General features: G+C 42.6%; 1 protein-coding gene across 1 annotated transcript in view; it reads right to left on the reverse strand.

Annotated features, from left to right (window-relative positions):
- Positions 1-18,751, reverse strand: part of LOC120060587 (paired box protein Pax-2a-like) — a 53,270-nt gene that overhangs the window by 30,957 nt on the left and 3,562 nt on the right. Inside the window, exons 2-6 of the mRNA XM_039009962.1 lie at positions 18,508-18,673; positions 17,484-17,681; positions 10,038-10,123; positions 9,392-9,511; positions 8,123-8,167 (exon numbers count right to left, since the gene is read on the reverse strand). Of these exons, the coding sequence (XP_038865890.1) occupies positions 8,123-8,167; positions 9,392-9,511; positions 10,038-10,123; positions 17,484-17,681; positions 18,508-18,673 (615 nt within the window). The remainder of the gene's footprint in view (positions 1-8,122; positions 8,168-9,391; positions 9,512-10,037; positions 10,124-17,483; positions 17,682-18,507; positions 18,674-18,751) is intronic.

Below are 18,751 nucleotides of genomic sequence, written 5' to 3' on the forward strand. Positions count from 1 at the left end.
CGAATGTGGGGAATGATGAGATATGGTCTATGAAAAATGAATGTCGATTTTGTGATGTCATTAAAAATGGTATAAAAAGGTTTTAATGAAAATATTGTAACTTGAAAAGTATACACCCTGTATATGACAGGTTTTCATCCTTTACGTTGTGTAGGAAATATAAAAGATGTTGAGAATATTTTTGTTTAGATAGGAATGTGATTTTAGTTTTCTAACGAGATTATAATTTTTATGATACTTTGCCCCAGTAAGTAGCCACACCCTAGGGAGCTCAGAGAGCGTGACAGCATGATAGAAACGCCCCTTTTTTACCAAAGTGTATAAAGGATGAGTTGAGAATGAACATATCAGACTAGAAAGACCCAAGCTGCAGCTTAGGTCTCCATTGGTTACGACCCTGAAAATCAACACAAGGTGAAGACAACAAATTAGCCTCTCTAACAATCAATGTTACAGCATCTAAGAAAGTAAATGTAAGTAGGACCATCCTGTTACTCTCTTCAAATCATCATCAACTACACTGCTCTCATCACCCCACTGGAGATCATCAACACGGCTGATTAACTGTCTTCAGAGGACCCATCTTCCTGGGAGTGAAAGTTAACACCACCCTGTTAGTCTGCTTCAGACTACAGGACAAGGCCTTGAAGCCACAGACAACTAAGAAGGACACTGTGACCTCGTGTGGACAATCAGATCCTTACACTTAAGAGCTCGGGAGAAGGCCAATGGAACCCTTTCCTCTAAAGCCTGGATCCAACAGAGATAAACGACGAAGGAAGACATTCAAACACGTAAATACATTAATTATTTCTTACCCCAAACGGGCTGCGGTTCGGGGCAAAGTATTATGATTACTTTGAGCGTAGTTCAAGTGTATAAGTTTGTCTCTCTTTCTTTGTTCCTCTCTACTCCTCCCTCTTTCGATAAACAAGCAGTCATGTTGGTGTTGGACCGCTAGGGACCTGTTTTCACCGTATTACGTTTCAAATCAATAACTTATACCATGTGTGTGTGTCCTGTGTTATCATTTAGTTAGTTGGTAAATAAATAATTAAATCAATTTGTGTGGTACGGAATGATCAGTAAAGCTGGGGTTTGTGCAGATGCAAGAATGTTACGAGTATTCAGAATGAGAATTAATATGAGGTAATGATTAATAAATGACTTATCGATATATAACTTATATATCTTCTAGAGTTTCATTTGGGAGATGGTAACTCAATAAACAACTAATTATGTGGTGCCTCAAATCCTGATGAGTTAATTGTTACATGATTAATTTATCGAGTAACAATTAAACATAGTTAGTTGATTCGATACATAACAGTCATCAGATTAATGAAAGTAAGGTCACAACACCATGTAGCCATGGCTCTATGTAGTACTGTGCACCTCGCATATTCTGTTCTTGACTTGAGGATTGTGAAGAGGCCTTTGGTGTCATGTCATGTGGGATATGCATAGGTGTCAGAGATGTGCACTAGTAGTTTAAAACCTCAAGGATCTGCCCATTTTTGCGTTTCTGTTCAACATTTTGTATCAAGACTGCCCAAATGTGCCTAATTTGTTTATTAATAACTATCATGTTCTAAATTGTGCACTCTCCTCAAACAATAGCATGGTATTCTTTCACTGTAATATCTACTGTAAATTGATTAACAAGAATGAATGAGAATTTAAGCTTTCTGCCAATATCAGATATGTCTATGTCCTGGGAAATGTTCTTGTTACTTACAACTTCATGCTAATCGCATTAGCCTATGTTAGCTCAACCGTCCCGTGGAAGGGACACCGATTCCGAAGAAGTTTTAAAGCCAGTGGCATGTCATTTGTAAAGATTGAAAAAGTAACGGGCCTAGACAGCTGCCCTGTGGAATTCCTGATTCTACCTGGATTATGTTGGAGAGGCTTCAATTAAAGAACACCCTCTGTGTTCTTTTAGACATGTAACTCTATATTCACAATATAGCAGTGGGTGTAAAGCCATAACATATGTTTTTCCAGCAGCAGACTATGATCGATCTAATCTTTTTATCATCAGTTTCTCTCAGCCAATCATCAGTAATTTGCGTAAGTGCCATTCCTGTGGAATGTCCTTCCCTATAAGCGTGCTGAAAGTCTGTTAATTTGTTTACTGTATAACAGAATTGTACCTGGTCAAACACCCTTTTTCCCAAAAGTTTACTAAGGGTTGGTAACAGCCTGATTGGTTGGTTATTTGAGCCAGTAAAGGGGGCTTTACTATTCTTGAGTAGCGGTATGACTTTTGCTTCCCTCCAAGCCTGAGGGCACACACTTTCTTGTAGGCTTAGATTGAATATATGGCAAATAGGAGTGGTCATTTTGTCCGCTATTATCCTCAGTAATTTTCCATCCAAGTTGTCAGACCCCGGTGGCTTGTCATTGATAGAGAGCAATAATTTATTCACCTCTTCCACCTCTTCCACCTCTCCTTTACAGAATTCCAAATTACAATGCTTGTCTTTCATAATTTGGTCAGTTATACTTGGATGTATAGTGTCAGCGTTTGTTGATGGCATGTGATGCCTATTTTGCTAATCTTGCTAATATAAAAATCATTAAAGTAGTTGGCAATATCAGTGGGTTTTGTGATGAATGAGCCCTCTGATTCAATGATGGCACTGAGTTTGCCTTGGTGTATTTTCAATCCTCCTCTGGGTATACTTCCGGCGCCGACCGAGATGGCCGCCTCGCTTCGCGTTCCTAGGAAACTATGCAGTATTTTGTTGTTTTATGTGTTATTCCTTACATTGGTACCCCAGGTAATCTTAGGTTTCATTACATACAGTCGGGAGGAACTACTGAATATAAGAGCAACGTCAACTCACCATCGTTACAACCAGGAATATGACTCTCCCGAAGCGGATCTGGTGTTTTGCCTTCCACCCAATACAATGGATCTGATCCCAGCCGGTGACCCTAAACAACGACGCCGAAAAAGGGGCAAACGAGGCGGTCTCCTGGTCAGGCTTCGGAGACGGGCACATCGCGCTCCACTCCCTAGCATACTACTCGCCAATGTCCAGTCTCTTGACAATAAGGTTGATGAAATCCGAGCACGGGTAACATTCCAGAGAGACATCAGGGATTGTAACGTTCTTTGCTTCACGGAAACATGGCTCACTCGAGAGACGCTAACGGAGTCGGTGCAGCCAGCTGGTTTCTTCACGCATCGCACCGACAGAAACAAACATCTTTCTGGTAAGAAGAGGGGCGGGGGTGTATGCCTTATGATCAACGAGACGTGGTGTGATCATAACAACATACAGGAACTCAAGTCATTCTGTTCACCAGATTTAGAATTCCTCACAATCAAATGTCGACCGCATTATCTACCAAGGGAATTCTCTTCGATTATAATCACAGCCGTATATATTCCCCCCCAAGCAGACACATCGATGGCCCTGAACGAACTTTATCTGACTCTTTGTAAACTGGAAACCACACACCCTGAGGCTGCATTCATCGTAGCTGGGGATTTTAACAAGGCTAATCTGAAAACAAAACTCCCTAAATTCTATCAGCATATCGATTGTGCTACCAGGGCTGGTAAAAACCTTGGATCATTGTTATACTAACTTCCGCGACGCATATAAGGCCCTCCCCCGCCCTCCTTTTCGGAAAAGCTGACCACGACTCCATTTTGTTGCTTCCAGCCTACAAACAGAAACTAAAACAGCAAGCTCCCGCGCTCAGGTCGGTTCAACGCTGGTCCGACCAATCTGATTCCACGCTTCAAGACTGCTTCGATCACGTGGATTGGGATATGTTCCGCATTACGTCCAACAACAACATTGACGAATATGCTGATTCGGTGAGCGAGTTCATTAGAAAGTGCATTGACGATGTCGTACCCACAGCAACGATTAAAACATTCCCAAACCAGAAACCGTGGATTGATGGCAGCATTCGCGTGAAACTGAAAGCGCGAACCACTGCTTTTAACCAGGGCAAGGTGACCGGAAACATGACCGAATACAAACAGTGTAGCTATTCCCTCCGCAAGGCAATCAAACAAGCTAAGTCCCAGTATAGAGACAAAGTAGAGTCGCAATTCAACAGCTCAGACACAAGAGGAATGTGGCAGGGTCTACAGTCAATCACGGATTACAAAAAGAAAACCAGCCCCGTCGCGGACCAGGATGTCTTGCTCCCAGACAGACTAAATAACTTTTTTGCTCGCTTTGAGGACAATACAGTGCCACTGACACGGCCCGCTACCAAAACCTGCGGGCTCTCCTTCACTGCAGCCGAGGTGAGTAAAACATTTAAACGTGTTAACCCTCGCAAGGCTGCAGGCCCAGACGGCATTCCCAGCCGCGTCCTCAGAGCATGCGCAGACCAGCTGGCTGGTGTGTTTACGGACATATTCAATGAATCCTTATCCCAGTCTGCTGTTCCCACATGCTTCAAGAGGGCCACCATTGTTCCTGTTCCCAAGAAAGTTAAGGTAACTGAGCTAAACAACTACTGCCCCGTAGCACTCACTTCCGTCATCATGAAGTGCTTTGAGAGACTAGTCAAGGACCATATCACCTCCACCCTACCTGACACCCTAGACCCACTCCAATTTGCTTACCGACCCAATAGGTCCACAGACGACGCAATCGCAACCACACTGCACACTGCCCTAACCCATCTGGACAAGAGGAATACCTATGTGAGAATGCTGTTCATCGACTACAGCTCAGCATTTAACACCATAGTACCCTCCAAACTCGTCATCAAGCTCGAGACCCTGGGTCTCGACCCCGCCCTGTGCAACTGGGTCCTGAACTTCCTGACGGGCCGCCCCCAGGTGGTGAGGGTAGGTAACAACATCTCCACTCCGCTGATCCTCAACACTGGGGCCCCACAAGGGTGCGTTCTGAGCCCTCTCCTGTACTCCCTGTTCACCCACGACTGCGTGGCCATGCACGCCTTCAACTCAATCATCAAGTTTGCGGACGACACTAGTGGTAGGCTTGATTACCAACAACGACGAGACGGCCTACAGGGAGGAGGTGAGGGCCCTCGGAGTGTGGTGTCAGGAAAATAACCTCACACTCAACGTCAACAAAACAAATGAGATGATTGTGGACTTCAGGAAACAGCAGAGGGAGCACCCCCCTATCCACATCGACGGGGCAGTAGTGGAGAAGGTGGAAAGTTTTAAGTTCCTCGGTGTACACATCACGGACAAACTGAATTGGTCCACCCACACAGGCAGCGTTGTGAAGAAGGCGCAGCAGCGCCTCTTCAACCTCAGGAGGCTGAAGAAATTCGGCTTGTCACCAAAAGCACTCCCAAACTTCTACAGATGCACAATCGAGAGCATCCTGTCGGGCTGTATCACCGCCTGGTATGGCAACTGCTCCGCCCACAACCGTAAGGCTCTCCAGAGGGTAGTGAGGTCTGCACAACGCATCACCGGGGGCAAACTACCTGCCCTCCAGGACACCTACACCACCCGATGTCACAGGAAGGCCATAAAGATCATCAAGGACAACAACCACCCGAGCCACTGCCTGTTCACCCCGCTATCATCCAGAAGGCGAGGTCAGTACAGGTGCATCAAAGCAGGGACCGAGAGACTGAAAAACAGCTTCTATCTCAAGGCCATCAGACTGTTAAACAGCCACCACTAACATTTAGTGGCCGCTGCCAACATACTGACTCAACTCCAGCCACTTTAATAATGGGAATTGATGGAAATTATGTAAAAATGTATCACTAGCCACTTTAAACAATGCCACTTAATATAATGTTTACATACCCTACATTACTCATCTCATATGTATATGTATATACTGTACTGTATATCATCCACTGCATCTTGCCATCTTTAAGGTAATACATGTATCACTAGCCACTTTAAACTATGCCACTTTATGTTTACATACCCTACATTACTCACCTCATATGTATAGACTGTACACTATACCATCTACTGCATCTTGCCTATGCCGTTCTGTACCATCACTCATTCATATATCTTTATGTACATATTCTTTATCCCTTTACACTTGTGTGTATAAGGTAGTAGTTGTGGAATTGTTAGGTTAGATTACTTGTTGGTTATTACTGCATTGTCGGAACTAGAAGCACAAGCATTTCGCTACACTCGCATTAACATCTGCTAACCATGTGTATGTGACAAATAAAATTTGATTTGACTTCAATAAAAAATCTAGGAGGATCATGGTTCTCACCCCCTTCCATAGACTTACACAGTAATTATGACGACTTCCGGAGGATTTCCTCCAAACTATCAGAGCTCTTGCAGTATGAACTAACATCTTGTCCAGCCAATCAATTAATCTAGTACTGAAAGCATAAGTTACAACTAGCTACCACGGCATTGGATAAAGTGTGTCGAGTAGTTGACAGAGAAAGAAAATATTTGAACAGTTTTGAACAAATTAATGTCTTCAAAAATTAAGGAGAAGCAGCAGAGAGAGAGAGTGAGAGAGAAATGTAGTTGTATTTTCTCTTCTTCTTAGTTTACCTTTAACTTACTTAGCTAATGCAGTTAATTTAGCCTGCTCAACAACCTGACTCAAACAGAGGAATGCTAGCTGGCTAAGGCTATCCAACACGGCAACTCTTCCAACTTAAGTTAAGCTTTCGGTTTTATTAATTTATTGCCACCGGGGCTGGCCATTGTAACTGCTTAATGTACACTGTACTGCGTGATTGTACACATGGATTGGATTGTGGGTTTGCTCATGTGTTAGTTCTAGTTTGTTGACTATAACATTAATTTGGTGACAACTATGTAGGCTGTGTAACGGTTAGAGGGTATGGTTTAAAGGTTTGGCTTTGAGAGGTGTTTGCGCCTGGTCACAGACAGCTGTTGTGTTGTGCACTGAAGTCCACAAGCAAAAAGGTGAAAGGAGGAGGAAGACGCGAGAAGGAATTATATAACGAGCAAAGTGATGAAAGTGAACTGTGTGTGCAGGTGATAAGGGGTGTATTCATTCCGCCGATTCTGTTGCAAAACGTTTCTTAAATGGAACAAACGGAACGAAACGGGGAGGGACCTACCTGAATTTGTCCAATAGAAACTCAAGTTTTTTGGACACCCCAGATCAGCTAGATGCAGGCCAGAGTGTGCAAGGCGGTATTGAATGTGTCACTGTCACCTTGATTACTTCAATTTGACTCTCGACCTGTGCACCTACATTATAAACTTTCGTTTGGTAGGCTAGGTTGTAGCAACCCCATCGTATAGGGCAAATTCGAGTATCATGTAGTACCCTAAACCTATCGAATATGCTGTAATAGAAATAAGGCCATGCAACAACAACAAAAAGAAAAGTCCTCACTAATCTTGAATGGCACTAACTTCCACTGCTTCCATCCCTATCCCCACCCCGTCCGTCCAGTGCATGTAACATGCTACTTTTAATTTGCGATAACACATGACTTTGCCAGATTAATGGCTCTTATGACACCTGTGTCCCTGAGGCTTGTCTTACGGGAAGGCGGTGTACATAACGCATGTCACACTATATTATCTCTACAGCCTTTCCAGTAATGGGGACCTTTTTCTTCCTCAAAGGGCAGAGGCTACTAACTTCAACCTCTTCCTTAACCACAGCTGTGCAGAATACACAGAACAGAACGGCTTCACTCATACACAGACATAATCTGTTAATAACATGGTGCTTATCTTTTCACATTCATTTTTGAATCTACAAATCATATGGCCTGGGACAAGGACTCATCTTGATATTGGATTGTGTGTGGGGGGGGGGGGGGTTCCTTATGCAAAATTGTATTTAAAAGGTCATAATTATTCATTCATATTGTAGCATTTTGCATCATAAAGTCCCATCATATATTGAATTACAGTATATGTAACAGCCACTCTGTGCCTCAACATAAATGTGGAAATTGAACTGCATGCCTTTACGTCGAACATATGATGTGCTGAAGTCACTTCATGACAATTTGTTAAAGTTACTCCCGATTGTCGCCATGAGGATATCAATAGTCACAATCAAAGTGTCTTCCCTCTTCTTCCTCAAACCCACACAGACAACTACACTCCTATAGAGGTAAAAGGCCTCTGACAGACCTAAGCAAGACAAACGGTTTGCTAAAGTTAACTTACAATGTCCTATTTTCCGCCCATCCAAGTGGTTGCCACTCCAGTGAACTAAGGAGACGGAAACATAAAAGCAGCAAGTGACCTGCTTTGATGAATGCTGCACGAGAATGCACAATGCACACCAACTGGGTTGTGCGCACGCACGCACACACCATGCACACAGGCAGGCACGCACACACGTTCTTACACACACACACAACCAAGCAAAAACACACACACACGCACAGCAACCTCAGCCCCCCTGCCTGACTCCAAGGTCTGTTCCTACACCTGTTCAGGCCTTCACCAGGGAACATGTTAATTCACAGACATTAAAAAGCCAATTGTTTGCAGAAGCGATAATCTATTAGGCCTCAGGCACTATGTGTCCACTCATTATGTTTAGCCTGAGAATGAGGCATTCTGGGTCGGGAGTGCTCGGGCTTCCACTTAATCTTGGAACGTATCTACCTCTCACTCTCTCTCTCTCTGTACACGCTCAGTTTCTACAACTGATGTACAACACTTATGACAAAACAGTCTTTGTCTGCACATTATTTTACACAACCGTTGTGGAGACACTACAGAATGGTTGTGTAAACATTTTTGTGCAGACAAACTCGCTGTTGCATGCCAAAAATATATGTTGTATGTTGTATCACAACCATTATGTCAAATGCGTTTAACATCAGTTGTACAACCTGAGTGTGTATGGGGACTCTCTCTACTTTCTTGCACTTGTCTAAAGTCTTTCCCTGCATGATAAGTATTTTTTTTTCAAATTCCTCATCCTCTTACTGTTAAGCTCTCCACTCTCACTTGCTCAATAAACAACGAGCCTGCATCCTAATTCATTGTATGTAATTCAAAAGATCTCAATTTATTCCTACCGCTGTACTCTACACAAAACAGAAACAAATGAAGAATGAGTTGTGTTTAACACCTTAATGGTCTATAAGAAGAATTAAATAAGTAGTGATATAAAGAACAGCACCCCTGGTGCCTTGCCAAAATGGATTACACTTGTATGAAGGCTGTGTGTGATTTCTAGTGCCAAGCGTCAGATAAAATTGAGATGCAGCTCTGTAGGCATAGGTGGTAAAACATACTGTTTCTACAATCTGATTGATACACAGTTCACTCCCCGGCTTGCCTGCCGATAACACAACACAACAACAAACAGGAGAGAGCAGACACAAAAGCACATGGCTCCGGCGCTGTCATAAATGCCATCCTCTTTCACACACAGAAAAGTACAGAGACGAGGGGAGAGAAATAAAACGAGGTTCTTACCATCGTCTCCTTTCCTCTTTTCACCATTGGAGCGGGGGATCCCCAGGATACCGTTGATGGAGTAGGATCCTACCGGGTTGTTGGAGGCGCCGGTCACGGGGGGAGAGGCCGTGCTAAGGACTGGGAGAGAGGAATCACGAGTTGAAGTGTGTTGTTAGTACATTTGTTAGGACTACTACTTACTTAATACTTTGTAAAAAATATGATATACTATGTATAAATATTAAATTGAGGCCCTTCTCATATTTATGGTATGTCCACTATTTGTCAGTACTGTGTATTTGTGTTTATACAGAGCCCTTTCTTATACCTAAGGCTGTACCCAGTATTTGTCTGTACATACTGTTTTATATTGTATATATTGAGGCCTTATCTCTTACCTATGGCCGGTATTTGTTAATACATACTGTGCATATTGCCCTTTCTCAAACCTGTATGATGTGTCCAGTTTGTCAGTACATACACAGTATTTACTGACAAATACGTATGTTGAGTACCTTTCTCATACCTATGGTTTGTCCAGTAAAATTTGTCAGTACAGGTTCCTAGCATGTATATATTAAGGCCTGCTCTCATACCCCTGGTGGGGCCAGTATTTGTCAGTGAATACTGTGTATATACAGTATATTGAGGTCCTTTCTCCTACCTATGGTGTGTCCAGGCGTGGAGAGTGGTGTTATGGAACCGTCAGGTGATGGGTGGAATGGCTGCTGGACTTTGGTGCGAATAATCCTGCCAAAGTGAACAACATACACGGATCAATCAACTCTTCGCCTCAGGGCATGGAGATTTGACACTGTTCCCCCAATCCCCACAATACAGCATGCTTTAACATAGCACACATCACATCCATTTATAACCCTGCATGTCTAAAATTCCTCCATCGTTTTGGGGCCTCGTATCCCGATACTCTGGTTCTGTCACAAATAACCAATCTCAGGGCATTAGAGGAGTGTGGGAGTGAATAGGGGCTGCCCCCTGAGAGAGCGGATTCAATCTAGCAGCATTCTGGGGTTAGAAATATGATTAAGTCCCAATACCCTTAAGATGTGGTATGGAGGGAAGGTCTTCATTGCACTTCGGACTGGATGATCTTGCAAACAAAGCATGAAATCACATCAATTCACCTCAATGATCAGCTTCACTGAGTCTACCTAGCCTCCTCTTATAATCTCCCTGTCTCACTTCCTATACCATACCCTTATCATTTTCTCTCTCTCTCTCCACATCTCTCTTTCTCTTCTCCTGCTCTCTTCCCCATGCCCTCCATCTCTCCCTTTCTCTCATTCTACCCTCTCCCTCTACCCTCAATCTCTTATCGCTGTCCCCCCTTTACTGTTTTTGTATATCTGTCTCACCCATTTTCATTTAACACTCACTCTGCCCCCCCACCTCCCCTCTGTTTGTTGCTCTCTCCTCCTCCCTCCTCATATCTTTCGTCTCTCTCTCTCTCTCTCTTTCCTCAGATCAGTCAGATTAGCAGTGAGACATCTCCCGATGTCTATGCGGATCAGGCTCTATTGATCTGATCTTGGGGATAGAAAAGTTGGGGGAATGCGTGACAGAGAACAGATGCAAATGGCTAGGCTATAAAGTATATCTGACAGGAAAGCCAATAGTGTCTCGTCCAAGCCCACTGCAACAACCTATATTTTTTCAATAACCTGAAAACGGAGGGGCCACATTTGAACAGAATTACAGATGACACCTTGTTACCACGACAGAAACTCTGAGATAATTTTAGAACAGTGAGCAGTACATTTGTGCTTTATAGTAATTCAGCCAGAGAGTGTAGTGTATCACACTGGGTAAGCAGTAAGACTCACTGGTTCAAAGGCTGGAAATCTAATGTGACACAATCACTTGAACATTACAATCACTATACAAAAACAAAAGAGAGTTGCCTAAAAACCATGGGAGAAAAGCAAGTCTTCCTCCATTGGACCTGTATTGGTAACGGACGTCAAACAAGGTGATGTAACTGTAGCTAGCTAATCTACAGCACTTCTGATGCTTTTTACCCATATGCAGTGCATTCGCGAAAGTATTCTGACCACTTTACTTTTTCCACATTTTGTTAAGATACAGCCTTATTCTAACATTGTTTAAATTGTTTTTTCCCCTCATCAATCTACACATAATACCCCCAAAATGACAAAGCAAAAACAGGTTTTAGATATTTTTTTATACATTCGCAAAAATATCACTGTAACGATGTGCGCTGAGAGTCGGGAAGCAATTCCAGGGAGTGAGTGTTTTAATAAAATAATCGAAACATAATTCAAAACAAAAAACACTAACAGCACACAGACCAGAAACAGAAACAATGACGCCTGGGGATTGGAACCAAAGGGACAGACATATATAGGGAAGGTAATCAAGGAAGTGATGGAGTCCAGGTCAGTCAGACGATGCGTAGGTGCGCGTAATGATGGTGAACGGTGTGCGCCATAATGAGCAGCCTGGTGACCTAGAGGCCGGAGAGGGAGCACAGGTGACAATCACATGCACATAAATATTCAGACCTTTTACTCAATACTTTGATGAAGCTGGCAGTGATTACAGCCTTGAGTGTTCTTGGGTGTGACACTACAAGCTTGGCACACTTGTATTTGGAGAGTTTCTCCCATTCTTCTCTGCAGATCTTCTCAAGCGCCCTCAGGTTGGATGGGGAGTGTTGCTGCACAACTACAGTATTTTCAGGTCTCTCCAGAGATGTTCCATCGGGTTCAAGTGCGGGCTCTGGCTGGGCATCTCAAGGACATTCCAAGACTTGTCCTGAAGCCACTGATGCGTTGTCTTGGCTGTGTGATTAGGGTCATTGTCCTGTTGGAAGGTGAACCTTCGCCCCAGTCTGATGTCCTGAGCACTCTGGAGCAGGTTTATCAAGGATCTCTCTGTACTTTGCGCCGTTCATCTATCCCTCAATCCTGACCAGTCTCCCAGTCCCTGCCGCTGAAAAACATCCCCACAGCATGATGCAGCCACCACCATGCTTCACCATAGGGACGGTGCCAGGTTTCCTCCAGACAAGACGCTTGGCATTCAGGCCAAAGCGTTCAATATTGGTTTCATCAGAGCAGAGAATCTTGTTTTCCATGATGTGAGAGTCCCTTAGGTGCCTTTTGGCAAACTCCAAGTGGGCTGTCATGTGCCTTTTATTGAGGAGTGGCTTCCGTCTGGCCACTCTACCATAAAGGCCTGATTGGTGGAGTGCTGCAGAGATGGTTGTCCTTTTGGAAGGTTCTCCCATCTCCACAGAGGAACTCTGGAGCTCTGTCAGAGTGACAATCGGGTTCATGGTCACCTCCCCTGAACAAGGACCTTCTCCCCATGATTGCTCAGTTTGGCAGGGCGGCCAGCTCTAGAAACAGTCTTGGTGGTTCCAGACTTCTTCCATTTAAGAATGATGGAGGCGACTGTGTTCTTGGGGACCTTCAATGCTGCAGAAATGTTTTGGTACCCTTCCCTAGAGCTGTGCCTCGACACAATCCAGTCTCGGTGCTCTATTGGCAATTCTTTCGACCTCTTGGTTTGGTTTTAGCTCTGACATGCACTGTCAAGTGTGGGACCTTATATAGACAGGTGTGTGCCTTTCCAAATCATGCTCAATAAATTGAATTTACCACACGTGGACTCCAATCAAGTTGTAGAAACATCTCAAGGATGATCAGTGGAAACAGGATGCACCTGAACTCAATTTCGAGTGTCAAAGCAAGATAAATAAGTTATGTTTTTTTATTTTTAATACATTTGCAAAAATGGTTTAATCTGTTTTCGCTTTGTCATTATGGGGTACTGTGTGTAGATTGATGAAAAAAAATGATTTAATCAATTTTAGAATAAGGCTGTAACATAACAAAATCTGGAAAAAGGGAAGGGGTCTGAATACTTTCCGAATGCACTCTATCTCGGGCTCCCGAGTGGCGCAGCGGTCTAAGGCACTGCATCTCAGTACAGTCCTTGGTTCAAATCCAGGCTGCATTACATCTGGCAGTGATTGGGAGTCCCATAGGGCAGCACACAATCGGCCCAGCATTGTCTGGGTTTGGCCGGGGTAGGCCGTCATTGTAAATAAGAATGTGTTCTTAACTGACTTGCCTAGTTAAATTTAAAAAAACTGACCTTATGGCTCGAGAGAGCCTAATAGATTAAAATGTATTTCCAATCTATGTTCTTGAAATGGAATTTGGGCGGGGAAATGAATTAGGTGTGTTGGCATTGTTTTCCAGAAGAAAATAAATCCTAAATAAATATTAAAATGGGGATGAATATGATTGAAAGCAGCTTATGCTGCAGGACCTTGGGTTCAATTGTTATGTTCATTAAACATGTGGTTGTTGGTGGCAACTCTTTTCTGCAGCTACAACACAAAGTGAAACCCAGTCTCTGCTTTAAACACATGAATTATTAAAGATTACACAAAGACATTCTCTTTTATCAGCGGAGCAGAGGTCAACTCTTTAACCACATGCCACGATGTTCTCTCTCCTTCTCCCTCCCTCACATTCTCTCTCCCTTGCACCATTCTACCATTTCTTTTGAAGGTAAATTCCTTCCAAAATTCTGTAGGAACATCTTTTTAAACCAAAAGCAGGCGTACTGTTGTGACTACACTGAATGTGTTAAAAGAAGAGTTTGGAGTGTGACTGTTTGAGGTTGTGGACAGGTGTCTTTTATACTGATAACAAGTTCAAACAGGTGCCATTAATACAGGTAACGGGTGGAGGACAGAGGAGCCTCTTAAAGAAGAAGTTACAGGTCTGTGAGAGACAGAAATCTTGCTTGTTTGTAGGATTTCCATTTCTAAGGGTGGATTGCATCTTTAACCTCTACTTATAGTTTTGGGCTACATCAATTCACTTATATAGCCCATATTACAGCAGGTAAAATAATCCAGAGGACTTGTGGTGTATGCAAGTGTAACGGATGTGAAATGGCTAGCTAGTTAGCGGTGGTTCCGCGGCCCTTGCAGAGCAAGGGGAACCACTACTTCAGGGTCTCAAAGCGGGTGACGTAACCGATTGAAACGCTATTAGCGCGGACCACCGCTAACTAGCTAGCCATTTCACATCCGTTACACATTGTCTAGAGGATGTGTGCTATGTCCAAGAGCACACATCTTTTGTCTGTGCTCTCTTGAAAACTAAAATAAGAAACACCCCTCCTCAACTGTCCTCTAGCAATTCAGACACCCTTCTTTGCTTTATATAATACACATATCAAAAGATGTGTAGACTATAGACAAACTTAGTCCAACAATTAATGATTAAGTTGGACGGATGTCTTTTCATGTGGATACACATTTAGAATTAAATCTGTTCAAATCTAAAGAATGTATGATTATAAAATGTGTTTTCCCCCCTTCGGCTCATTAAAATGTAATGCTAATGGCCAGGTCTATGAATAGTGCCTCCTAACCAAAGTTCATTATTTGCGCTTGCAGGTATGGGGCTTTTTCACCTTGCGCACTTCCATTTGGGGTTTTCACCGTCTGCCGTCTGAAGATACTTTGTCTAGATTGTCCTGTATAATGTGAAATGTGAGGGTGTTGAACGACTGTTTAAACCTCTCTTCCTACAGCTATTCAGTTTAATGCACTAAGTAGGCCTAAAGGCTAACTTGCTAAAATTCTGTTTAAAAAAAAAGAATTATTTGACCTTTATTTAACTAGACAAGTCAGTTAAGAACAAATTCTTATTTACAATGACGGCCTACCAAAAGGGCTTCTGTGGGGATGGGGGCTGGGATTTTTTTAAATTAAAAAATAACATAAATATAGGACAAAACACACATCACAACAAGAGAGACAACAGAACACTACATAAAGGGAGACCTAAGACAACAACATAGCAAGGCAGCAACACAGCATGGTAGCAACACATGGTAGCAGCATAAAACATGGTACAAACATTATTGGGCACAGACAACAGCACAAAGGGCAAGAAGGTAGAGACAACAATACATCACACAAAGCAATCACAACTGTCAGTAAGAGTGTCCATGATTGAGTCTTTGAAAGAAGAGATTGCGATAAAACTGTCCATTTTCAGTGTTTGTTGCAGCTCGTTCCAGTCGCTAGCTGCAGCGAACTGAAAAGACGAGCGACCCAGGGATGTGTGTGCTTTGGGGACCTTCAACAGAATGTGACTGGCAGAATGGGTGTTTTATGTGGAGGATGAGGGCTGCAGTAGATATCTCAAATAGGGGGGAGTGAGGCCTTAGAGGGTTTTACAAATAAGCATCAACCAGTGGGTCTTGCGACAGATATAGAGAGATGACCAGTTTACAGAGGAGTGTAGAGTGCAGTGATGTGTCCAATAAGGAGCATTGGTGGCAAATCTGACGGTCGAATGGTAAAGAACATCTAGCCACTCGAGAGCACCCTCGAGCCGATCTATAAATTATGTCTCCGTAATCTAGCATGGGTAGGATGGTCATCTGAATCAGGGTTAGTTTGGCAGTTGGGGTAAAAGAGGAGCGATTACGATAGAGGAAACCAAGTCTAGATTTAACTTTAGCCTGCAGCTTTGATATGTGCTCAGTTGAACATTGTGCGATGGATTTCAAAATGTAGACTATGGATTGCTTGTTGGTAAATTGTAAATAATAACAACAATAATAGCCTAAAAATAAGCCCAACGACATGCCTAATAATAATAATAGTCATCATTATAATCATAATAATAAACAATGGTAATATTATAGTGATGTCAGGGGGTGCTGAAGAAATATCAATGTCAATGAATATTTTTCTCTGCTCATACAGGAGTAATAAAGGCCTAGCGTACTAATTTGGGGGGAATACTTTTCAAATATTTTTTATATTAATACATTTTTCATTGTTATTTATCTGGGGGTGCTGCAGCATAGTGCCCCATCAATTTGTATAGGCGACAGATTGGTGTGGCAGCTCTCCTTAATGGTTGAACATTCTGCCATGTCCTTTTGGTCTGTTTTGCCCTGTAGTCGCTACCAGTTTGGAAGCCTTTGTTGAGGCCACTAGAAGTGCAAGTGATATAAAACACCAACTATTAATTAATATACTTTGATGTGTAAACACTTAACTAGCAGCCAAACTCCTTGCACCAATCCCTTGTAATTACAGTAAAATACCATGAAATATAAACCCCTCCCCTCAAATACAAAATCCCTCTCATCATCCATTCATTCCGATTCTGGTAGCCTTTACTTTTTATTTAATAACATTTTTTACAGTATTGTCCTTACATAGTACTTGCTTTGATACCGTATTTAAATTACAGGAGGTGTACCATAAAATGTAAAACAATTTCTTGCCATCAAGCTGCCTGTAAACTACTGTCAAATTCACAATAACCCCTTTACAGAGTAGGCCTGTAGGCTATATCAAAATAATCATCTATTTTTTTTCTTCTTCTACCAAACATAAAAAAATGACTCTACTAATCTCCAAATAATACGAATAACATGTATAGGCCTATCAGTCTATACTAGGTTTTATTCGCAACGTCCCTGCATGCTATAACCTCTCGGGTTCACATGTGTTTACTATGGCTCCCACACCGCTCCTATTTGAAACAGAGATCGGTTGGCTATATAAAGCAGCTGCCGGCTCTGTCGCAGTGTGGTCCGCGTATTGAACGATTTGGTTGGGTATTTCTCGCTGCAGCTGGAGCTTTTCCCCGTTGAAGGTTTTTTTATCGAGATCTGATATTCGTGGCATAAATCGCCAATCCGATGCTGACTGTGGAGGGTTGCGGTACTGAATTTCCACTTCAAAGACCACCTTTGAGGTGGACGAAACGTGTGTGCATGTGCCCTTTCACCCAAATCTGGTAATGTACAGCGTGCAGCAGATATGGCAAAACCTCTTAATTTTCACACAAGTTCTAGATCCAATAGGCAGCATGTGTCTAAACCCATATAAGTCTGATATAAATTCATCTTCGCACACAAGTAGACTTCCGTGCTTCTATTGGGCAATATTACACATAGGCCTATTATTTTTGTTATCTGTTGGGTCTACAACGAATTGATTCACTGGTCAGAGTAGGTAGGTTTACGACAATTCTCCCCTCGATATGGAGAATATAGTGAAGTTATCGCCTACCTGTTGATGGATGACACACTGGGAACGGTGTCGTTGTCACAGACGTCCTCGGACAGAAGTCGGTCTCGAATCTCCCAAGCGAACAAGGTGGGGTTCTGACGCTTGTAATCTGCGATTTTATCAACTACTTTAGGAGTCGCCACCTTTGGTTTGGAGCCCCCAATAACTCCGGGTTTAATACTGCCGGTTTCATAGTACCTGTAGGGTCAAAATATGAATTGGCTTGAATGATATGGGAAAAATACTATAGCTGAGTATTGCTGAAGGAATTTATCTGAAATATCTTAGTTGTAGTTTCATGTATCGGCCAAAATGTTCCTTTTTTAAAGCCGATATTAAAGCAATAACTGTGCTTAATATACCTGAGTTAAAGGATAGTCTGAGTAGACTAAACATTAGTTGAAGAGAGCATCTGAGATTGAAATTCAACATACTAAAATATAAAGATAACCGAATTGCTGTAAAAAGTTATATTATGGAAGGCGAATAAACAATTCCAAAATCAAACAATGTTCTCATACTTTCATCATCCACTTTGTTAAATTTTCAGCCAATAAACGAATGTATGATTAGGGTTTAGGTTTAGAGTACGGGGTTAGGTTTAGGGTAAGGGTTGGGGTTAGGGTTGGGGGTAAGGGTCTAGGGTTAGGGTTAGGGTTCAATTTAAACATAACATCACTTAAATCCAGAAATGTAGTTTGAATATAATTTCAAAATATTTTCTCTAAATGTTGGTTTTCAAAATGAAAACATGAGCTTGAATCCAGAAAATGAGAGCCCAAACGCTTTTCAGATCTAGGCCAATAATACTGATAGTATAAACTATTGCCTTGTCTGAGGCCCATTTTATAAATTAAGGAATTCATCAAAACCATTGGGGGTGATGGATACCTAATCGTCGACACAGATTCAAGCAAATTCAAGAGAAATGCCGATGACTCTGGCTAAAATAAGTACTGTGCACACATATGTCAAGATATTTCTGTTTGACACCAATTTAATTGTGCAATTATGTTTCCCTTACCTGCTGAGTATTTTGCTGACGCAGCCGTGACTGACCCGTAGTTGGCGGGAGATGTCACATGGCCTGACACTTTGGTGCGCCAGCTCGACAATTCTCTGCCTCACTACATCAGGCAGAGGTCTGCCATTCACAAACACCCCGCCTAGCTGGTTCAGACCCCCATGCCCTATATGGGATACAACACACCGAGGGAAACACAACATTACATACAAACAGAAGACATGATGCATCGTGAAACACGACA

The sequence above is a fragment of the Salvelinus namaycush genome, chromosome 16 (assembly GCF_016432855.1).
Source record: "Salvelinus namaycush isolate Seneca chromosome 16, SaNama_1.0, whole genome shotgun sequence".
NCBI classification, from domain to species: Eukaryota; Metazoa; Chordata; class Actinopteri; order Salmoniformes; family Salmonidae; genus Salvelinus; species Salvelinus namaycush.